Genomic DNA, 25858 nt, shown 5'->3' with positions numbered 1-25858 from the left:
AGCCAAAAACCTTTAGGTGACTGATTTTAGGCTTGCGACTTGACCAGGCCTCTTCCAAAGTCTTACCTTGAAACACCACAATGGGTGACTAGTTCAAAAGATAAATTACAGTGTTAATTTCTTCAGCCCAAAACTTCTTCAAAACATGTTTGTGGTCGAGCATGGATCGAGCCATCTCAGTGATTGTTCTATTACAACGTTTAACAACATTTTTATGTTGTGGTGTGTGGGTTGTGGTTAACTAGCACTTGATGCAATGAATATCACAGAAGCTAGGGAATTCATTAGAAGAAAATTGCCCCCATTATTTGACTTAAGAGCAATAATAAATTTCCCAAACTCTTTTTTAACCAAAGGTCTCAACTTCTAAAATACAGTAAAGGCTTCTATTTTCTTTTTAAGAAAATAGGACCACATTTTTCTACCAAACTCGTCAACAAACAATAGAAAATACCTAGACCCAAGAACAGAAGGAATGGCCAAAAGGCCGGTGATATCAGCATAAACAAGTTAAGTACCTAAGAAGCCCACCATGAATCCTCACTTTTGAAACGTGTGCGATGTTGCTTCCCAACCTGGCATGCATCACAAACTCCAAGCTAGTGAGTCTAAATCTTTGGTGATCTGAGGACATCCCGAGCATGCTAAGAGAGATAATGCACATTTATGTGCCCATACCACCAATGCCCAAGTGAACTAACAGAAGACCGTTGTGCAATCATAGCTAAAGCCCAAGAATCACCAAAATCAGCAAGTTTAAGAAGACGATGATTCTCAAGGCCAGCTACAACAACAGGTTGAGTCTCCTTATCAATGATGGTGCACTAATATGAATGAGAGTGTTCATAGCATGGTGATTTATGTTATTTGACGAGTCTATATTTCTTAAGACTGGTAGTGTCAAATAATGTATTATGTGTAGATATTCTAATATCTGGATTCTTTATTACTTCTCCCTTGCTAAAGAGGGAGTGTTGAAAGTTTAGCATCAGTCAAAGTAATACTGAGTATTTGAATCTATTATGCACTGGTGTGTATATATATATGATAATACGCATACGTATATATGTACAAATATGTATGTATACGAGTTACACAAGACATGATTTAGATCAGGCCTCTCTTACTGTTGTTGCCGATTCAGATCGGGTTACTTTCATTATTGATATTATTGTTATCTCCGATCAGGGATCAGGCTCCATCTATATTGCCATCAATATACATATTGAGGATTATAATCGAACATGTTTTATTGGGCATGATTAATCGTCGGTTGTTTACATTGACTAACGGTTGTGACCACATAGGGTCATGACCCTATGTGGCCTTTGGCCATGTAGAGTCATGCCCCTGTGGAGACATGACCCTTCACCTTATATAAGCATTTTCTCTCATCAGTGGAAAAGGCAATATCAATACATAACATACTTGCAGTCCCAGTATCGGTAGAGTAATATTACAGATTATCAAATAAATTCTTTTCAACATTCAGTACTCCAGACAAAGCACATTGGAGCATTCTAAAGGTACACTCCTGCTACACACAAACAATAAGAAGTGAGTAAAGTCTGATATAATCTGATATTCTTTCTATCAGAGATCCTATAAAAATAACAACGAGATCTATGAATATCATATCAACACGATAGAAGTGATGTTGAGAGTCTAGATAAAATGCTCATAGGAGTTGGGTAAACTTTTGAGGGTTATTACCACAATGTCCTCTTCCTCCATCTTGCATCCAATGGCAAGCAACTGGTCACAAATTTCCTAAATCCTATGCAAATCTTCCTAGAACGGTTTCTACACATACATGATCATAGAAAACATAAATGTTTTTGAGAAAGAAGGCCCCGTTGTTGTTTGATCAAAAGTATCCTAATCAAAGGAATCTAAGGGCACTAATCATCAGCTAAAGGAGAATTTGAGAAGCATCACTGCATCCCTATTATTCTGATCAAAGGTATCCTAATCAATACTAGTAGTAATTAGAGGTTGTGTAATAGCTAGAACAATCTAATCAATATTCCAATATTCACCGTTGCTTCCACATGCCATAATTTCGACAATTGAATTTATGATTTCCCTCGAGCAGAATATTTGTCAATGATGCTATGGCACGTTTTCACTAAAAAACGTGAAAACTTGTGAAGGCACATACTTCGAGGCAAAATATAAGAAAACCAGGAAAAATGAAGAGGTACCCAAAAGGGAGCTCAAGAAACCCAGACGAAATATATTGCTCGATTTTGGACCAGCTAGCTCTAAAACTGAGGCAAGACAATTGAGGCACCCAGAAGAATGGACGACAACCCAATTGAGCTCTTGCAAAATCCACCAAAAATCTATTAAAAAAAAAATTGGATCTGTTACAAAAATTGAGGGTTTCAAAAAAATGTACTCGGCTCCCAGATAGCTTCAAAAATGACGGATTTTGCTGGTTGAACAAGAAAAATGGTAGAATTTGGGCACAAATCAAACAAATAGGTTTTAGAAACCCTAGACAACACCAAACATAGCAAAAATGGGTTGAAATGCCTCGGAAATGGCCACGATTTGCTACAGAAAGTTGCTCAATAATGCAAAAAAAAACTAGACACAGTTGGCACTTAAAAAAGGGAAATCTTCTACAAATCATGGCTCAATACAAACGCGACTTTGTTGAGTATGTGATCACAATTTGGATTTGCAAAAAAAAAGCAATAAAAATGGAGGATTGGTTGCATGCGTAGCTTGTAGAAGGACACACAAACCAGATAAAAACAGATGCCCTGCATAGAAAACCCTATTTGGGTTTTGAATAAATCACGGGCCAAAAAAATGATCCATAGAAAAGAAATCATTTTTCAAAAGACCAAGAAAATTTTCATTTGAAATTTTTCAAAAAAACGATTTTCTCTGATACCATGTTACAAGAAGTAATTGGTAAAATACTTGCTTGTTATTAATAGAGATCAATAGATCAATATATTCAAAAGAATAAATGATGTTTCCTTAGGAAACGATTGTCAAGAATAGAAACATTCTATTCTAGCTAATAGCTAACTAAAAAACTAACTAAATATTACAAAGATTCTAAGCTTTACAGTCGATAACAATAGATAACGATTAAATAGAAACAGAAACTAACTATTATCGTAAAAAAATTACCACTACACTGATATTAGTGCCCATCAAAGTTTGTTTTTGTTATATAGAGCTTGGTGATGTGTACTTAGCCATTTAAGCTTACCAATCCATGCTTCTAGGTATATAGAGTATGCATCAATGCACATGGACTTCACTCTTTGATCCTTTTTCCCAATGTCATAGATCTTGACTCTTCTTCAACAACAATTATTTTCATAGGCGACAGAATTCTAGTCATGAAGTGCCTAATTTTTAACTAAATCAGATCAGAACAAGATGAACTTTGTTCGCTAATAGTCTAATACATTGCAAACTACTATTAAAGCAGAAGCACATGGCAAATATTGGCAAGACTTGTTAATACTATTGAAACCAAATGTATGGACCACAGCAATGATGAGTGCACATTTGGATCTCTATCTCAGCAAACAGTAATAAAGAGGGGATCTTAAATGATTCAGATATCAATCTCAAGGTGGAGTTTTGGAACAATAAACACAATATTACTACCCACACCCACATTTCCAAGGAAGAAAATGAAACAACTTCAAATGATAAAACTCAAGAACAAATTATTTCACGCTTTTGCATTGGGAGAGGTGTAGGAAAATGAAGCATTCATGATTGAGAAGCCTTATTAAATTGTTCTCTTCTCCAAAGGGGTCTTCTCTTCTTTCAATAAAACATTTACTTCCATTTCAACTTGTTATTTTCAAGGACTCGTTTTGACCATCGTTTTAATTGATAACTTTCTCTATGACAGTTTTTGGTTAGCAAACCATGATTACAGTAGTGGGGCCTCGTATTAAGTATGAAAATATGAATTGCCTCGAAGTGCTTTTGGCTGTGTATAGCACATTTGATATTCTGCACATAAGATTTACACCCTCCTTTGTAATCCATTTATTGTCAATGCCAATCTTGGTTGTTTCTTTGATGGTCTTACGGCTTTGTTATGAGGTGCCACCTTGATTGTCTTGTCAATGGCATGAATGTTTTCACATTCTGATTTAATTTGGTTGGATGGATGACAGTGACACATCGGTGATTCATGAATTCTATGGAATACTTAAATGGTAGCTTCTACATGAAATCTGCATTTCTATCACTTCATGGATATGTTATTTTTGAAGTCAAATGATATGCTCATGTTAATGATACGTACATGATTCTTTGCTACATCAATGGCAGTAATGAAAACTTTCACAAGAGATACAGTGACACTCAGAGAACATTTTCTACTTCTTGTTGGTTCCCAAGGTTTGGAACAATTTACTGAGACGAGTAAAATAAAATTAATTCAAAATGTTGATTGATGAATTTATTTATAGTTCACTCTTGTAGACTCTATTACCATTTTATTCTTCTTAGATGGAGAGAACATAGTGTTATGTACCTAATCATTGGTGCATTTGATATTATGAGGCTTGAGTTCTTGACCAAGCTGGATTCCATTATCGGTCCGCAGTTGTCAAAATCTCATTGAATTCATCTGAGCCATTTGTGATCATTACACTTCAGCAAAAGCCCACTTTTTCTTTCAGGTGAGAGCTTTTTATGGAAACCATGCGTGCAAAACATCTGAAATATTACTTAGTTAAATGATCTTCACGAAATAGTATATAACAGAGGCTTGTATGAAAATTAATATGATGGTGATTATAAAAAGGGTCCCTTACATGAATTATAAGATGTGATTCCACTGTAGATTTCAGCAAAGGTGATCATGAGGTACCAACCTACAGCATTGTCTACAATTATTTTGCAAAGGGGAGAGTTGTAGTGTAGATTCTTTGATAGTTTTCTTGTGGTCTATGATTTTTCAATAGTATTGTTGTAGTGTAATAATAATAGTAGGAAAAAAAAACATGCTAGCAAAGAGAGTCTCTTAGGAAGTTTGTCTTCATTATATGAAATTTGACATGCCTAGGGTTCACTTAGACCCTCAAATATCTACCAACTAAACCAAACTTATCTAAAAATTTACATTTTTTTCAGACTAAAGCCCTGGTAAGAATGTATAGACTTTGGTCTTCCACCAGACACTCTCCAACAAAAAAAATACATCTTCTCGTAAGTTTTCTGCAAATTCTGATCCACCAAAACTGATATAATACCTTGTCTCCTTGCTGGAGATGGTCCTTATAGTTCAGGACAGAATAGTTAGTGTTCTTGGAGTATGATGTATTATTCTGATAATGTTTTTATCCCTGTTATAAATAGCACAAGGCAGCAATGCTAGAGGAGCAGACTTATCGTATTTCATGTGTCCTTTATCCACATTCTTACCTCTTATGTATATAGCACCCAAAAGGCATGTCCTTAGAAAGGACATGACTCTTTCCAGGTCGGCCCTATAAACTAATAATTATATTGCCAAGATCGACATCTCTAAGGATTTACAATTAGTTAGTAATTATCCTAACTATGCAAATAGAAAATTAATAAATGCTCCCAAGGAAGGCGCCAATTAGGTTAATCATAGAAGGTATTTAAGGGGCCAATCCACTAAAGGATCCTCATGCTCTACCAGATCTGTACGATCTGCAGTTCAGATCAGTATGATATCAGAGTTATATAGAATTAACACTCCCTCTTAACTTGATAATCATACTGAGAGATAACATATCTAGCACCATCAATTAAGATGAATAAGCATAGCTTGATACTCTAAATCTATCTGAATCTTCTAAGCATGTGGTATCATTGAACACATGATATTGTCATATTACTATACCTGTGATATGACTTATACTTGTGATAACAGTATTGCATGGAATGCAATATACAGGATAAAATCCAAAGAGTGATTAAATTCTTCATTTGTCCAAGTTGTAACTCATAGGTACCGGCAGGCCTATATCACAATATGCTCCTGAGTTAAGATCTACCAGTACACAAGATAAAATCCAAAGAATGATTAACTTATTTCTTTATCCAAGTTGTGACTCATAGGCATAGAAATGTCTACATCACAATGTGATCTTGATCTCATCCAAATCTAACAATAGTTATCTATTGTTCAGTACATTATCTTAGAGATCATCATTTCTCATAATGTCTTTTATACAAGTGTTCATTATCTTAGAGATCATCATCTCTCATAATGTCTTTTATACAAGTGTTCATTATCTTAGAGATCGTCACCTCTTAAATAATGAATACAAATGGTGAAGCCCATAACAGTCAATAGCCTAACAATATTAATTTTAACACAAAATTATTTCATTAATAATTAAAAAAATACAAATGTAGTATAATTCAACCATACCAAGTCCTTTTCTAAAGTCATCTATCTTCACGAGAGAGAGAGAGAGAGAGAGAGAGATTTGGTAAGAATATCTGATGTCTAATCTATAGTGCAAATGTATTCTAACTTGACAATTTTCTTGTCCACCATATCTCTTACATAATGGTAAGGAATTTCAATATGTTTGGACTTGTCATGAAAAATTGGATCCACAGAAAGCTTGATGGAACTCTAATTATCACAGTGAATAATAGTGGAATTCATGAGTTGACCAAATAATCCCACAAGTAACTTTCTACACCAATCTGCTTCCCGAGAGGCCATTGTTGCTGCAATGTATTTAGCCTCTATGGAACTCTGTGCTACTAATGCCTGCTTTCTGCATATCCACGATATTATCGCTGAGCCTAAACTGAAACAGCATCCATAAGTGCTTTTCCTATCAGTAACAGTTCTAGCACAATCTGAGTTTGTGAACCCATGTAAGTCCAAGTCAACTTTCTCATACTTGAGCCCAAGGTTACGAGTGTCTTGTAAGTGTCTCATAATGTGTTTGACTGCAACTAGGTGAATCTCCTTTGGCTCACACATAAACTGACTTAAGGCATTAACAGCATACCAAATATCAAGTTTTGTATTTACCAAGTACATAAGAGACGCAATCAACTGTCTGTAAAGAGTAGAATCTATGGAAGGTGATTCTTTTGTTGCTTCCTTAAGTTTGTGTAGATTAGTCTCTATTGGAGAAGACATAGGTTTGCAATTCCACATCCCAAATCTCTTCAAGCTGTCTAATGTATATTTTCCTTGATTAAGTATGATGCTATCAAAGTTTTGACATACTTCCAGTCCTAGGAAGTAATGAAGGAGTCCTAAATCTTTCATATCAAATTCTTTGAATAGATATTTGTTGCATTGATCTATAAGATGATCATCATCTGTTATTAGTAAATCATCAACATATAGTATCAAAATTATCACATCATCTTTATTCCTTCTATAATAGAGATTTGCATCAGCTTCATTCTTAAAGAATCCTAAACTAGTGAGATATGTATCAATTCTTTCATACCATGCCCTGGGAGCATGCTTAAGCCCATAGAGAGCTCTCTTAAGTCTACAAAGATTTTAGGATTATGAGTTTCAAATCCTTAGGTTGTTCCAAATATACCTCTTATTCAAATCCCTTCGATGTTGCAATAGCTAAGACTGCTCTTACAAAGGTGTATCTAGCAATTGGAGTAAAAGTTTCTTCATAACCAATTGCCTCCTTCTGAGAGAATCCTCTGGCTATGAATCTGACTTTATATTTTTCAATGCTACCGTTAGCAGCATGCTTGATTTTAAATATCCACTTAGAAGAAACAACAGATTTTCCTTCAAGCCTTGGAACAATTTCCCAAACATCATTCTTAATAATGGATTGGTATTCATCCATCATAGCATCCTTCCAAGCTATATGTTTAATAGCATCTGAAACATTGGTTGGTTCTGATTTAGATAAATCATTCATGTTTGTTGTATAGCTAGAAAATCTTTTGGGTCTTTTGCTTTCTCTAAAGGTTCCAGGTGGTGTAGCAAAGTCTTGTGCTTCCTCTATAGTCTTAACAGCCAAAAGTGGTCTTTTCTTAGGATTTTAAATTTTCTCATGATTAAGATTTTGAATTTCACCTTCAATTTCTTCAATGTTCTCCCTCTGAAACTCAGATTCATAATTTTCTTCAGAACTAGGTATATGTGTAGGATCTTTAGCACTTAGGGCTCTTTTGAATGCTAAATCTTCTTCAAATATTACATCCCTACTAAGTTCAATGTTTTTTTGACTAGGTATGTAAACTCTATATGCTTTAGATATTTCACTATACCCGACAAAAATACATTTCCTCCAGGAGGGTTCCAACTTAGTTCTCTTTTCTTTTGGAACATGTATGTATATTGGGCACCCAAATATCCTAAGACAACTTATATTTGGTTTAACCTTAGAGAAGTCTTCGTCAGGAGCTTTATCTCTAAGGTGGGAGTGAGGACTTTTGTTTTGAATATAAACAGCAGTACATGAGGCTTCTGCCCAAAGATAATATTCTAAATTTTGATCAAATATCATAGCTCTTGCTACTTCTATAATTGTTCTATTCTTCCTTTTTGCTACCGCGTTTTGTTGTGGGTTATAAGAAACAATACATTCTCTCTTAATTCCTGCTTCTTTACAAAAATCTTTAAACAAATCTAAAATATATTCCCCTCCATTATCCGTCCTAAGAGTTTTAGTTTTGTGTCATGATAGGTTTTCAGTTAAGGATTTGAATGTTTTGAATCTCTTAAGGGTTACTTCTGATTCTTTACATTTTAAGAAGTAAATCAATGTTTTCCTAGAGAAATCATCTATAAAAAGTATATAGTACCAGAATCCTCCAAGAGAAGGAACAAACATAGGTCCACATAAATCTGAGTGGACTAATTCTAAAACATTATTAGTTTTTCTAGTTCTATCTTCAAATGGACTTTTGGCGTTCTTACCTAGAGCACATCCTTTGCATATGCTCGAATGATCTTTATTCAACTTAGGTAAACCAGTAACCATCTTTTCCATAGTCGATAAGGCTTTGCAGTTTGGATGTCCTAACCTTCTATGTCACAATTCGTTTATATCAGCAGCTTCATGAATTAAGGCTTGAATAGGTTCTGTATTTAATTCATACGAGTATCCCTTTCTTTGACCAAGCAACTTTGATTTCTTAAATGAAGAGTTCTTAGACCTAGTCATTATCTTACCATCCATGAATGCAACCTTATGTCCATCATCTTCAAGTGATGTAACAAAAATTAGATTCCTCTTGATTCTTGGTACATAGAGTACTCTTTTGAGATGAAGAAAAATACCCAGCTTCAATTTCAAGGTGCAGTTCTCAATTCCTTTCACAAAATGAGTGGAATTATCACCTATGGCAACTTTGTCATTAACTTCTTTTGATATTGAGTCTAGTACTTCTTTGTATCATGTAATGTGTCGAGATGATCCACTATCAATTACCCATGCTTTGCTTGATACTTCATTTGATAGCGCTGAATACAATACGCGTTTCTCAGGATCATAGTTTTTCGCTTTCTTTGTAACATTTGTACAATCTACATGTTGCTTTCTATTCTTAGGGCAGTTAGATTTATAGTGTCCAAATTTTTCACATTTGAAGCATTTTATTTTGGATAAATCTCTCTTAGGTTTGTCATTTCTTTAATTACCCTTCTTCTTGAAGTGCTTCTTCTTACCTTTATAGGAATTTGTGTTGAGGACATGAAGTTCTTCATCTTCAATTTTTAATTTCCCTCCTTTCTTTAGCTGCCTAGATTCTTCTTGAGGGCAATCTCCTTTAAGTCTATTGAAGTCTAGAAGTTCATCTCTAGCACTTCCTCCTTGTGAGAATGTTTCTTATGAACCCAATAACCCATCTATAGCCATAAGTGATAGCTCTTTGTCTTCAATTATGGTCCCTATACTTGCAAGTTCATCTCTTAGACTAGTCACCCTTAGGAAGTACGAATTCATAGATTCTCCCTTCCTTCTCGTTATATGATTTAGTTGCCTTTTAGTGCAAGGGTTCTAGTTGCATTTTTAACCTCATGCATTTAATAATGCACTCATCATATTAAATGTTGTCTGATGTTTCATTAGCATAGGTACTATTTCATTTTTAACTCCATCTAGTATGATTTGCATGTCTTTCTTGTTTCCTTTAATCCAAATAGTTTTATGAGGATCAGCATCAGGTTGTTTGGATTCCTTATCAACAAACTTGCAGTACATCAGTCTTCAAGAGTCATCATAATTTTGAATTTCCAAGCAACGAAGTGTTTTTTTCCATCAAACTTGTCTTCGGGTCTGATTGCACTTGCCATTGAAGGTAGAAGGATGTTGCTAGATATTTTAAATCTGATTGTCAATTTGCAAAGCCTAGGTTCGACTACTTGAGCTATGATACCATGTAAGTTTTCTGCAAATTCTAATCAACCAAAACTGATATAATACATTTTCTCCTTACTAGAGATGGTCCTTATAGTTCAAGACAGAATAGTTAGTGTTCTTGGAGTATGATGTATTATTCTTTTATCCCTGCTATAAATTGCATAAGGCAGCAATGCTAGAGGAGCAGACTTATTTTATTTCCTGTGTCCTTTATCCACATTCTTACCTCTTCTGTGTATAGCACCCAAGAGGCATGTCCTCAGAAAGGACATGACTCTTTCCAAGTCCGCCCTATAAACTAACAATTATATTGCCGAGATCGGCGTCTCTAAGGATTTACAATTAGTTAGTAATTATACTAACTATAACTATGCAAATAGAACATTATTAAATGCTCCAAAGGAAGGCACAGATTAGGTTAATCATATAAGATATTTAAGATGCCAATCCACTCAAAGATCTTCATGCTTTACCAGATCTGTACGATCTGCAGTTCAGATCAGTATGATATCAGAGTTATATAGAATTAACACTTCTAAAACCTGTCCAATGAAGTGAAGTGCATTTCCACAAGTTTAGGATACTTGTGGAAGACTAGATACTTGAAAATTATGAGCACCCCTTGAATGTTACCAAAAATATGTGAAGGCTTAGTTTGAGGCATTTTCATGTCTATAGACATCCTTCTAAGCCATATTACCTCACGTTTTTCTTTTACTGTATTTCAATATTCTGCTTCAATTAAAGAGACAGCTACTATTTGATTCTTCTGACCAATCCATGTGACTGCACTCGTGCCAAGGCTGAAAACATATCCAGAAGTGCCCTTTTTTGGCCTACACAAAACTTCCCCAAAATGAATTCATAAACCCACAAAATGTTGGGCTTTTCTTTTTCTATACAAAATGTCAAAATTAAGTGTCCCTTTCACATATCTCAACACTCTTTTCTAAATTCCAATGTTCATTGGAGTTGTCATGAATTTGGAAATGAAACGACTTAGCTCAAATCAGGTCTAGTAGTTGCCAAATAGATTAGGCTATCCATGAGTTGCCCCTAAGCTAACTCATTAATTTCCTTATAGTGAATTTTGGCTCAAGTTTGACCATTTCTCCATAGGCATGCACAATATTTTTAAAGTTGTTAACAAAGTTTTTTTTTAAATTTGAATTGTGATATAAAAATGCTACCACCTATTTGTAAAACCTCTACAACTACACATTAATCTAATAGGCTTTTACCAATCATGTCAAAAGCTTTACTCATTAGATTTGATCTCTTCAATTACATGTGCCTCGCTACCTATAATTAGGATATCATCTACATATATGACCAATACAATGAGATCATTACCTATTATTTTGACATACAAATTGGAATTCAACGGACACTGTAAAAGTTCCTTCTCGACTATCAATTTTAATGAAGTATGGCCAATGTGTTTTCTTTAAGCCATATCAAGCTTTTTTCAATTAGCAAACAAGATGCTTCTTCCAATAAACATGTAAATGTCGTGGTTGAGACATGTATACTTCTTCCTCCAAATCTCCATTGAGCAAGGCATTCTTCACGTCAAGTTACATGTCCAAAGCATTAGCCAACAAAAGTTTTTTTTTTAAATCAAAAAGTACAACACCAACAATTAAGATATGATAATGAAATATCACATAACACTCTCTATGCATACCAAGTGTTGCCTCAAGCACAATGACATGCACAAGATGATATCATCATTGCTCCAAAAAGGTCGAAAAAGTGAAAGTCAAAACAATTGTGACAAACCACCACAAGGAACCTACAAAAAAAGTATACTCCACCATGACAACTATCATGTTATAACACATGATCACATTCTCTCTTGACCATTAGCCAAGGGTAGGAAGAGAGAATCATTTGTCTTGAATCCACATCCTAACAACACTTGACAACACACAAAACTACAAAAGAAGCCTATTCAAAGGGTGCAACAACCAAGGGATGTCATAACTCAACCATTCTAAATGATCATCATTTTTTAAAACATGTAAAAAGATGAAACTCACAACTAACCCAAATCAACTCCACAACAACTAAAACTATAGACACCTATGCTTATATACACTTGATTATACTCAACTTGATCCTGTACTAGCATTTATTATGTAAATAGAACAATTTGACTAACCTTTTGAAACATCCATTAGCCATTTATTTTAGAAAAGATATTAGACTTCATCCTTTTCCCGCAACCCAATAACATACTTACAACTTCGACATTTTGATATAAAACTTCATTTTTTTTATGATCACCAAACTACTGCCATTCTCCCTTCTACAATACTCTAATACCCAGCAAAGCATCAAACTTGTCCCTTCTCTCATAATCCAAGATCAAACTTCTTCCTATACCAATATTGAGTTGCTTTGGTCTCTAAAACGTCAATATCAGACTCCATACCCTAATATGTAACTTTACCGTAACTTTACCATTTTTTGATACCTAGACATTGTCTAGTGCTCTAATATCAAAGTAATGCCCCTAACATTTGCCTTTCTTGCTTGTGTCGTTGAGGTGTTGTCAATATATATATATATATAAAATCTTTATTCCAGTTGTATATTGTCTAATGCATTTGAAAGTACATGTATAAATTACATAGAGCTTATTGATTTTATCTTTATAGACATAAACATAGATATGTATATACACATTTTCATTATTGGATATTCTTATTTTGTCAATCTTCCAAATAATAGTCACTAATCATATTTCAAAGTTTAGATGATGTATATCAACACTAAGGTATTCAAGAGATGATGAATATATGAGTTGTATCATCTAGGAAGAATTATCTCCTAGTAGTCAATGTGAGTGAGAACCATTTTGCAACCGAGGTTTGTACTTTTCTAATATACCATATGCCTTATACATGACCTTGTACAACCATTCCCTACTAATGGATCTCTTCCTTGGCGAAAGACATATAGATATCAAGTCTTATTTTTCATAAAGTTATCATGTTTGATTACATGAACTTTTCCAATTATAGTTTTCCTTTTTCCTCCTCAGGTTCCTCTCACTCCTGAATTCCCTCAATATTAACCCTTAGTGCAAACAAAACCATGATCTCATTTGTGTTAAATCTTACTCATTTCAATTATCCAAACATCTCCAATGGTGCTTTCCCAGCCTATGTCTCTTCTTAAGATTCTCTTCATTCAAATTGATGTTGTCAACATGATTTTGGCCACCAATGCGTATGTGTGTATGTATGTCAGTTCATCATACGTATGTGTGTGTGTATGTCAGTGTATGTATGTCAGTTCATCATATGAACTGACATACATGCACACACACACAGTTCTTGTGATCAATAAGAACCATTTGTTGAAAACAAAGAAATCATCCCTGCATCAAATAGAAACTCTATTTATCACCTTGAGTATTCTGAAATCTGAATGTGTAGAGAATCGGTCAAGTAAGGATCAAATACAATAATGTTGATACATGAATTGGATCAGGCGTATTATCCATTCTTCTTCTATGCATATCGGCAATCTGAGCATATAATAATATTGATTAAAATAAATTAACCTAATCTGGGCTATTGTTATGATTTGATTAGTTAATAGTCAAGCCATGCCATAAACAGACATGGCTCCACATCATGGAGACATGTCTCCTTGGTAGCATACTTCTACCAATTTCTCAAAGCCAAGAGAGATACCGAAATCAGTTAATATTTTCAACTTGGCAGTTCGGCACTTGCAGATTTGAAAATAAATTCAAAAGTTCATATTTGTATTTAATATATTTCTCAATACAAATTCCTTCAAGAATATAGGCCGATTAAAAACTATAGTCGCAAATTAAAGAAGAAATTAATACATTCAAATCTGATAACATTTATATTTCTTGCAGTCTGATTAGAAACTCAATTCACATTTACATGGTATCAAAGCAAGGATAAGGAAGATCCAAATTAAGTTTGAGATATCAGCTTCATACCTTGACATTGCAGTCACATACCATTCTTCAAAATGTGAAATATGATCAGATTTGAAGACCGTCTTGAAGGTGCTAACAACTTTTTATCTTGGAAGCTTCCAATGGTGATGCTGCTAAAAGAGATCAAGTTATGTTGTTTGTGAAAGAAGGAAGAATCGAAAGATGATCCAAAGAAGACCCAATGGATCAAAAGCAATGAGAAAGCCATGACACTTTTAATAAATGCAGTCTGGGACCCCTTAGTACCTATAGTAGCAAAACACGGAACTGCATACTGCATATTCAAATCCCTCGAAATGGAATTTGAAATTGATTAGGCAGGGTCTCCAAATACTTACTATTTATAGTAAGTAAGCAGGGTTCAACCTTTTGGCCATTTTAGTATTGGAATTGGAGCATATTACTGAGAGCTTTCCAGCAGGTTATCACTCATGGGTTTCCAAGTTCAATTGGTTGTTTATCTTAACGCCAAAAGATTTAACAGTCTATTATCACTCCACTTATTATTAAATGGATATATTAAATTAAAATTGATTGATAAAAGACACATAGAGAAATATGAAGAGACAAGCAAGGGAAATTGAAGAGTCACAGGGGTGTGCTACAAAAGGACTTGCACGGACTCATTCTCTTCATGCATGGTTTATGCTTGGGTTTGGTTTGGGTTTCACTTTTCTCTGGGACAGGAAGCTTTCAGCTTTCATTTTCAGGAACCTGAGGATGGAAACTTAAAGGTTTTTAGGTGGATTGAATGAAGAACCAGTTAATCTTCAATAGTGGATTCCTGAGGAAGCTCACAGTTGTATTTCACATTCATTTTCTAGTTTTCCAATCTGACTTTACTGTTGTTTTTAAGATTGGATGATACTATGTTATTGTATTGCTGGTTGTTATAATGCGACAACAATTATGAGGCTGTTTATCCAAGTATTTTCTGGTTTTATTACTGGATAATAGAAAATCTAATGCATGCAATTATTATTTTAAAAAATTGTGTTTAATTTGAGAAATTTGGAAAGATATCTGGCTGGGTATATTAAGATTTCTGCTGAAACCAATTTCCGTTATATTGATAGAGTATAGAAATTTAGTTCAGATTTCCATTATTATTTCTAAATTTTGTTAAGTTTACGAATTCGGTTTCAGTTTCAGACTGACATTTTCGTAAAAAGATTAAGTTCTCAAGATGAGCTTATAACAGTGGTTCTCAAGGTGATTGTAAGCATTTAGTTGATCACTATAATTATTGTTTTCCGCAATTTAATATTTCAGTTTAAACAGATTTCAGAAGTTCATACACTACATCACAGGTTTCAACAAATCCATATTTTATAGCTTTCCCGGTATCAAAATTCTATGATTGATGCATACTTAATTCATTTTCCAATTTCCATTTGTTTTCTGATTGTAATTTACATTTAAAGCAAGTTTTTTAGGCGGTCTGGTACATGTGGCTTTCACAGTGTATGTATAACACAGATAAATCAGTATTCTATCTTTTCACTTTGCATATTTTTAGATTTCAGTTGCATGCTATATTTACTGAATTTCAAGCATTTAATCCATTTCATATTTTACAGCATTTTCACCATAGGATTTTTCTACTTATATCAGATTTTTGTTCAGTTTCAAGTTTCTTTTAAGTTACACATCTAGGATTTTTGTCTTTAATATTGACAGTTAATACAGGTTCTTGACACGGGGATACAAGTGGCTATCACCATGAGATTATTATAAAGCTAGTTGATTATTCTATTTTTTTCCTTCATCCCAATCCCTGTAAATTATTTTAAGCATGGAAACTATCTTAATGATCCATTTATATTCAAGAATTTATCTTTCATCAGTATTCCAACTTCAGTATCTGATTTACAGCCCAATTGCACAAAAAGTAATAAATTCATATGTGAAAGTATCGGATTGCCATTCATACCAGCCTCCTTAAAATTTTCCTGGATCTCTTGATGTAAAAAATATACAATATCCACAAGTTTCTCCATGACCTGCAAACCAAATCTATATAAGATCTAGGTAATAACACGTACAGTTTCTATTAGAAACTTTAACTGTTACTATCCCATTTTAGATAGCAACATGTTAAATAAACAGTAGTTCACAGCAACACTGATACCTGACTAAAAATTTCGAAGCAATGCACAGGAAATATTGAAGCATCTTCTGTAAGTATCTAAGCAAACTACAACATTGCATGTGTATGCATCTAAGCTCTCATCTTTGTGACAAACTCAAATCTCATGTAAATCGTTACTATAAGACAGGGTTTCATATGATACACAAGTTTCAAATGGAGATAGCTGCAATTTCAGATAAAACTTTTACAATAGAACAAAAAGCCCTGATTAAAAACATAAAAGATGAATAGATATAATCAAAAAGCTTTGATTGTTTAATAGAATATTAAATAATATAAAGAAAAAATTTAATCATAGGAATACCATAATTGTTTTGTAAATGTAATTATGTGTTGATTCTAGGAGAGAACATATACATATCAATCTCACTACTGATTCTTTCTTACAAATGGGCCCTTTTGTCCACTGCAGGTCACAAATATTCATATGTCCTTGGTATGGGTTGTCCTCAGCCAGAGAACTTTCTTACCCTCATCTGTATGTATCAAAAGATGTCTTAGCATACCATACATCCCTTGTTTCACCTCCAAAACTGTCCATAGCATCAATTTACTTAGCTTGATACCTTTATACCTTCAGAATCAGTTTTTAAGATCTTTTGTGTAACTTCATCCCAGACCAAACCTGTCATTGACAATTTTGACTTCACCAACCCCAACCCAGCAATCAGTTTTCATGTTTTAGCAAGCCAAAAGACTTGTCCATGTCCAAATTGGTCAACATTTCAGAGTTACCAACTGATATATCAGTTGTATATCTACAGGTCTTAAGTTATAAGTTCCAAGGACTTCAATGAATTATTTCTAAACATATCAGTTGTATATCTACAGGTCTTAAGTTATAAGTTCCAAAGACTTCAATGAATTATTTCTAGATTTCTTAGCAAACTTAATATCAGGCGATCATCAGCTGAGGACTTTTAGCAAAGAACTTCTGTCAAGCAACTACATCATTTTTAAGAAATCTGAATTAAAGAAAAGGAAAGCACAAGTCATGCACATCAGTGTCCTAGGTTTCCAACTTACCCAGTCTTTTCTAACCTTCTGGCTTATCCTAAAGACACATTTTAACCGTGTGGTAACTATAGCCTGAGGAAGATGTCAGTGTGGCAAGAAGTCTCACAGTCAGTACCCATTCTTGTTGTCTGCATCTTGGCTTTTCCCAAGCATTACTATGCTAACACTAATTGCAGGTGCTACATCAACCCTAATTAGTAAGTAATCTTGCCCTGCTCTCTTAACTTTCAAACAGTCTAAATGAAAGTGTGCTTAGACAGGATCATCTCTTCAATAATTTTAATCAATTACATAGGAGTACCTTTCCAAGCACAAAAGACTGACAAAGTCATTTAAAGTACACATTGAAATAGAAGCTATAGAAGTGAAAACAGAATAAATTATTTTCAGGCTTAAGCGATTGTCCAACCTCCTCTAAATTTTTTGACCAAAGTGATTTCTTCTTCAAATTTCTCACATGCTTTCTCTGGCTCTTTAACTCACTCCGCAAAATTGTGAGACTGTCCCCTACAAGTACAAAACAATGACTTCCTTGTAAGTTCTATTTATGCTCTGAATAAGAATTGAAGAGCTTTCAATGAACAACTAAAGATGATCAACCGAAATATTAATATAGCATAACATTTTATTAAAAAAGAAACCCTTATCCAGGATATAAATAACTTCATACAGTATATGTAGAAAAAACTTTGCCCAAATGCAAACTTCAACTGTATAGATAAAACATAAGTTCAGTCTTTCTTATAGGTATGATTTACTGTGTAGAACAACAAAGAAAGTAGAAAAACTCTAGGCATAAAAATGCAATAATATACTAGAATAAATACCAAAATGCAGATATATAGCAAAAAATCAAGCATTCAATGAGCAATTCAGGCCTGAATCACAATCAACCTTCAGACAGTTGGAGAAACAACAAAGATAAACTGAACATTAGGAAAAAGTTGAATACTTCTAAGCAAGTACAAATAAGTAATGTAAAGAATTCTCGCTATCTTTACTCACTTCATAGCAGTATTGGGACAAATCGACAGTTCCTGAAGCAATGTGGGGAAAAATCATATTACCAGTAAGCAATTGTTTAAAGATAAACCAAAGAAAAAAGAAGAATGGTTTCTAAAAAAAGAACCAAAACTCAGAATCAACAAGGCCGACTCAAATCGTGAATCAGATCGGAATTGGCTACAAATTGGCTAAGAATCGACAAAGTGAAAAAAAAAACCCTTGAAATTTAGAGATTTTAACGATTTTAAACTTATTTCATGCACCCTTTATTGAATATAACTTAAAAACACTATAACGTCATCAAACAGAAGCTAACATATAGAAACAAAGAACATAAATGACAAATCCATCACATACATAAAATCAAAATGTAAATTGTAATTTGTAGCTGAAGTAAATAGAAAACATAGGATCATATGACATAGATATATAGAATTATAAATGTTGTCAAATCATAAATGTATGTAAGATGAAGATCCATAAAACCAATGGCATCAAATCATAAACATATGTAAGATGAAGATCCATGAAACGCATATCTATTTGTAAACAAAATGAAAAAACAAGTCTATTTGCTCTAGGTCTAGCTCAAGTCTATCTATACATTTTCCTCTCTTTTTATCATACTCAACAAATAGAAGGCTTTTTAGGGTTATAAGAAAGAGAAATGTTTTTCGGGTTTAGTAGCTAATGCTATTCCATATAATGAGTATGGGTATAAACCCAATGATAGGATCGGGGCGCACTACAATTCGGCTGGGCGTGAAAGCTGCCGCCCCCGCATCTATAGTAGGGGGGTGGGGCAATAAGGGGCCCTTCAAAATAGTTCGGGCTATGGGCGAGAGTCAAAGGTTTACTTACTAGGTTTGAAGACATGCAGAGGCGGACCCTACTATTAGATTATTCCGTTGAAATGCAGATGCATGCAGAGGGCGTTATATGGTTGTTTAATGGGTGGGAACTCTAGTTATAGTGCGGCGGGCGAATAGGGCGACCCAACTTTCTATAGCCTACTATTCTAAAGGGGCCCCTGCCCCAGCACAATAGATTATTAAAAAAAGTTGTATTTTTTTATGTTTTTAAGTTACGCAATTGGGTTGCCCAATTTTTGAAGCAGATTCATGGTGATTCATGCTGATTCATGGGCAAAAACCGGCAACCCAATTCAGCGGCATGTCGAAAATCGCCCAGCATGTTTCTTATCACCGAATCGCATGAATCGTCGTGGTTTTTGGTTCTCTGTTTCTAAAGGCAAAAAGTGAACATCATAACCAATTGATGGATAAGCTAGTTTTAAACACTCTGCAGTTATGGATTGTACCAACTCAAAAGAGGTATATATTTTTAATTTTCTGGCCAAAAAAAATTATGATAAACAGCAATAAGAAAAGTAGAATAAAAATACACAAAAGACAAAAGAGATTATTCTGGGAGAACCCTTCCACTCGAAGGGAAAAACCCAGTCACACCGAAAAAATATCTCTTTTATTGATAATATAATGTTCAAGTACAATGCTTTCCTCTTGATAAGAAATGTGTTTTTTAACATAGTAATCAGACATATAGAGAAATGAGAGACTCTTCATATTACACCCAAAGATCTCGTCAATTTCCAAAAACAAGACTCTTCATGTTTCCAAACACATGACTCTTCGCATGACGCATGTCTCTTCATATAATATCATCTCAAATATTATCATAGATATTTTCTCCAATTGTAAACACAATTCATAGCTATTACCTCAATTTCAATAAATAAATTAAAAAAAAATATATATATATATATATATAGCAAAATCAGAGATAAAGATCTCTATTGCAGCTACAATCTTCAAGATATACTTCAAAGTTGAGACAGTGTAAATGTGAGTACAATTCAACAAACAAAAATTGGATTCCAAGGGAAAGCTTACGAAGCAGATAGTTAAAATTAATTATCTGTCTTCCTTGAGGATGCATCCACTTAAGTTTTCTGTCATTCAGGGTATTTCAATATTTTGGGGATGGAAGAGCAAAACAGACCTTCCTCATTCCACCCTCTTCTACAAATTATGGGGATGCGTCCTCACCATGGGGGACACTCATGAGGGATAAAGAGGCATCCCAATTTCCAAATGACGTCCTAATGCCCATTTGCATTACATGAATGGGGAAAAGAACTTCAAATGTTGTAATATTAAAAGGCCTAGAGGCTTGTAGTATTCACCCCAGCCAACATTCATTTTATTATTTCCATTCGCATTTCACATTTTCAGTTTTCCTAGAATCCAAAAAATGAGAGAGTTCGACAAACTGGAAGTGGAGGGTGGTGAAGCAAAACTTTAAAAGACAATAGGGGAAATATGAGCTATATATAGCTGCAAACATTTTTTTTTTATTGTTTTCTTGTCTAACCTGCTTGCTGCTATTACAAACTTACATGTCATGTTTTACGTTTTCAAACATCCACACATTACCTACTTTAGAACTTTAACTTATTCAAACCATCAAACCTCTTTTATTAGCAGCTGTTTTTCTTGTTTTCTGGCATGCAAAAGATATTGTATTTTATTATTCTTGGTATGCAAACTCTGTTGTTTCCTAGCTAAGATGTATTGAAGTTTGCTGTTCTTATATTCATATTGTTATTTTTGTATTTTTTTATTTGTAAATTCTAAGATGAGTTCATTCAATAGCAATGAGACTACTGAGCTGGGTGATGAATTTGAGGGAGTTAAGGAAAATTGACTAATGGCAGGCAAACCCCAGGCACAGGCACAGGCAATTCACATGGGAATCACATGACTCAAATTTCCTTTCCAAGTTATTGCCACCACACTACAAAAGCCCATTAAAAAAAATGCTTTGCATTAGTTTGCAATGTTTCTTGAAACCAACAGGGGCAACTAATGATAGTTAACAGGGGGAAAAAAGTATTTGCCAAAATGACTAGAAGAGGATATTTAAATGGTTGATGCACACTTCCTACATACCCCTTGTAAACATATTGGGCTTTGTTACAAATTCATGCTCGAAAGTGTTGACATGATCAGATTATTTCAGGCAGACATATCATTTGAGGTAAGTACAACGGAATCAAGGGAGAAACAAAAAGTCATTGATTCATCATTATTGGCCTCAATTACAGATATGTTCAATGTATAAGAAAAGGAAGATGGATGAGATCATTGGCAACTTCTTGTTTTGGTAATGGTATTCTATTCCATGTAGCTCAATCTCCTTTGTATGAGAAGCTTATCTACAAGGCAGGCAAAGTTAAGCATTATGTAGATGCTAGCAAGGAAAGATTGAGTACAACTCTCTTGGAAAATGTTTATTCCATAGTTCTCCAGTTGATGGAGGAGACGAAGACCAAAGTATCATCATGCATAAGAAAAAGGAGATTAGACAAAACCCGCTAACCAACATTATATTTTTATGCAATTGATAAAACAAAAGGATGTTGAGTTTCAATTCCATATCCTAATAGAAGCCATTGAAGAAATCTATTCTAAAAATGTAGTGCAAGTGATTGTGATGTAGCATGTGTTTGCAAGGCAGTTTGGACCCCTTCTTGTGGCATGCTATGACAAATACACTCAAGAAAAAGGGGAAGATAGAGGAAGTTCATGTTCGTGCTCCAAAATCACTGCCTATGACACTAGAAGATTTTGTAAGGATGCCTTCCAAGGAATGTCAAGTCAAGCCCTAGGCAAGGTTCATGATTAACAAAGGGTGGATTTGGGACATTGAGAAGAGTAGGCAACTCTTCCACATTTCTGGCTCTGCAAAATTTAAAAGAGCTTCCCTAAGTTCCTACAAGACAGATGCAGAGAAAAGAACAATTCAAATTGCACACAACCTGCAAATTCCTATAATATCAGCCCAAAATTTGTCCCTAGCTACTCATCATACTAGCTTGGTAGAGTTGTAGAATAGGATCTCATGAGCAGCTGAGATTTACTCATTTGTAAATTTCCTAGAACCCAATCAGACTGGGTAAGTAACAACTTACACAGGCAAATATATTTTACATTTTACAATGACTGGTGACCAAATCAAGACTGGTGCCTTCAACGTTTCCTAACAGTCTAAACAACCAACATATTCAAAGATAGGTGTATATCCTTCATCTAATGATCAGCTGTAAACATATTTATTTCTAGTAATCTACAACTTTCTTTCAGATCACCTAATCATATTAAATCATATGTATATCTGCTTATCTACATCTTTCTTTACGATCACCAATCCCCATCAATTTAGCTACAATTTTTACTAAGAACAATATTCAAAAATAAAGAAGCACCAAACAGATATGAAATACTTAAAAATCCATTAGGTCATATAAAACATTCCTGTTAATTCTGAAGATGTCTCTACTTTCAATGCTCGTGCATATTATACCAAAAGATCCACCCTCCACACAAAAAACTAATCAAGAATCAATAACTGACCAACAAAAGTGATCCAAAAAATGATGAATGTTATTTCCTGAAAAGCTCTACTAACCATGGATAGACTAGTGATAGTCCCAAAAGAATCAAAATAAAAAACTTTTAATGGACTCCAAGACCAAATATACAATAGTTGACAACAAAAACTACATGGATAAAATGACAGAATGTGGATAGTGAACAAAATAAAGTAAAATTTACTATTGTTCCAGTTTGGAGTATAATACAAACTTCAGAACAGCACTCTTCTGTTGCTAAGTTCTCAGTTCAAGTCTCCTACTAAAAACTTCTAACAATCTGTACAGATCAGACAGTATAATGATTTTTTTATATCTGTGTTTACATCTGGACTATATGTTGTGATTTCATTGAAATAAACAATATTATAAGGAAGATATCTGTTCAAATGTAATTGTTACTACCAGATCTGAACAGTTCATGATTCTAGTGCATTTTCCGTTAAGTATTGTGAATCCATTTATGCTACTTTCAAACTTGTTCCCTTTGCAAACCATCATTCCATCTTGAAACTGAAGTCACAATTACACCTTCAAGACAAGTGTTTGATGAAATGCATTAAGGAGAAACAGCAAAAACTTGGTTAAGAACAACAGGGGATTTTACATACTAGCCTGAGTTTTACTTATATATTGCAGGACATTGCATTGCTTCCTTCACTGGGAGTAATTGTTTGAAATGCTCCAACCTGAATCTATGGCAGCAAATGATATACATTAACACCAAGGTGAAAGAAGTTTAGAGGGCAACTTTTAAGAGGTTGGAAGGTAGCACATAGAAAGGTGAGCATCCTTATGTCGGCCACTTATCTCTATATTTATCCTGGATGTGGAAGCTAAATTGAAGGGTCGGATGAAAGAGTTCTCCATTCTATCCGCTTACTCGTGTTTGACAGATTTTCCATTCACGAGAGCTGGTCGTGGCTTTTACCCTTGGACAATTGTGTCTGCTGTGTATTTTCTGAATGGTGCAACTCCAGTTTCAGGCAGATATGTGTAATTCTGAGTGCTATAGATAAGATTTGAAAATCAGTATTTGCAGTGAAAGATCAGCATTTCGTATCACTTTCTTGTAATTTTTTAACAGCTATTGAATATTCCAAGAACATTGTCATTCAGTTATGTGTACATAATAACATATTAATCTTTATTATTAAGTCCATATATCTTTCTTGTCATTTCTGAGCAAAGAGATCTGCTTAAATACATATCAAAAGAATATCATTACCCTTCCAAATCGGAAATCGCATATTAAAATTTCAAACCATCAAGCAAACTATTCTAAAGGGAAAAGTTCAAAACTAGTAGGTTACTTCTCATTTTGACTTAGTTTTTTAAGCATGCCCTCTTGCAGGCATGCATTTATGCATTAGAAGCTCCTTTTTAACTTCGTCACTATTTTAACACCTTGATATGAAGGGGACACTCGTCTACTAGAATTTATATTTTTTTCTTTTTCTTTTTCTTTTTCTTTTTCTTTTTCTCACTTAGCCTTGTTTGCCCTTTGGAGTGGCATGTGTTTGGACAGTAAAGTTACTTTTTAAACACACACAAAACAAATCAATACATTCCTTTGGCCAGGCACACATCTGAATGCTAAGGAGCACCTTTTTCCTTGACTTGATTTGATACACTTCTAGGTCTCCTTTAGGTCTCCTTGCACCTTTTATAAACTTTCACACAAACTTGGTACACTCCTTTGCATGATTACACACATAAGTTGGATGCACCATTTTTGCAACTAGACAATTTTGTTGTGCTCCAATTGTCAAGCATGTCTCTCTACACTAAGAAACACCTTTTGAAACACTTGAAGCAATTTGGTACACCCCTTTGGTCAGGTTAAAGTCTTAAAATGCAGTTTTCAAAATAGAATTCAATAGGATGGATTGTTCTACATCAAAGCCCAAATGGCATTCAATGGAATGATCTCAATGTTGAGTAACATGGATCATTACCTGCAAATGTAATAACATGACCATTGTAATTGATGTGTTCCAAATGCAGATTTGGATCTCATATAAATATGAGAGGAGACATATCTCTATGGTGTAATCATCATTTAATAATATTATATTTACATAAATAATAATATGTATAACAATATATATATAATATATATATTCTATACTACAATATGTGTGTGTGTGTGTGTGTGTGTGTGTGTGTGTGTGTATCTGTATATGTATATTATATACAATTATTTAACATGGATAAGTATATATAGAAAATGATGATTTATCAATAATAATAATGTATCCCAAATCGAATCAGTCTGACTGAAGCTACAACCTTAACACTCCCTCTTAGGTAGGGAGGATTTGTAGAACACATAATAATAATCCAAAGTATGATTCAACAAAATATGATATTCATCATACATATATTCTTTTGATATGTGCACTGGCATCAAATCCTTGACACTTGCCAAAAGAATATGATATATCCTAGAAGGATATGAGTTATCTAATTTCCAGCACTCTGAGACGACAACTTAACAAGAAATCACAATGTCATGGTCTCTATCATGACAAGTACCATGATCTCTGGCACTCCGAGACAACAAATTAATAAAGTTTGATCATGATACGTTCATTATCATGACTTCCAACACTCTAGGACAACAACTTAATGAAGTTTTTCATGATAACAAGTCTACCATTTATAAGATCATCACCTTACAATGGTTACCTTCTATCTGATCATGATAACAGGTCTACCATTTATAAGATTGTCACCTTACAATGGTTACCTTTTGTCTGATCATGACACAGGTCTACCATTTATAAGATCGTCACCTTTCATTACATATCATATGTGAAATGGTAACCACTCTAAACCAAGTTGGAGGATGGTACAAAGGATTTCACCTCAATTCCCTCTCACAAAAAAGAATGCATTAC

At 34.1% G+C, this 25858-nt stretch overlaps 1 protein-coding gene across 1 annotated transcript in view; it reads right to left on the bottom strand.

The window, feature by feature from the left end:
* Positions 1–25858, bottom strand: part of LOC149577678 (protein PSK SIMULATOR 1-like) — a 153751-nt gene that overhangs the window by 48903 nt on the left and 78990 nt on the right. The window contains exons 6-7 of the mRNA XM_089825000.1: positions 17907–18004; positions 16262–16331 (exon numbers count right to left, since the gene is read on the bottom strand). Coding sequence (XP_089681126.1) covers positions 16262–16331; positions 17907–18004 — 168 coding nt within the window. The remainder of the gene's footprint in view (positions 1–16261; positions 16332–17906; positions 18005–25858) is intronic.

This window comes from Cupressus sempervirens, chromosome 1 (genome assembly GCF_028749045.1).
Source record: "Cupressus sempervirens isolate cs-2001-9-10 chromosome 1, ASM2874904v1, whole genome shotgun sequence".
Classification (NCBI taxonomy): domain Eukaryota; kingdom Viridiplantae; phylum Streptophyta; class Pinopsida; order Cupressales; family Cupressaceae; genus Cupressus; species Cupressus sempervirens.
This window is presented reverse-complemented; position numbering and strand designations above follow the sequence as displayed.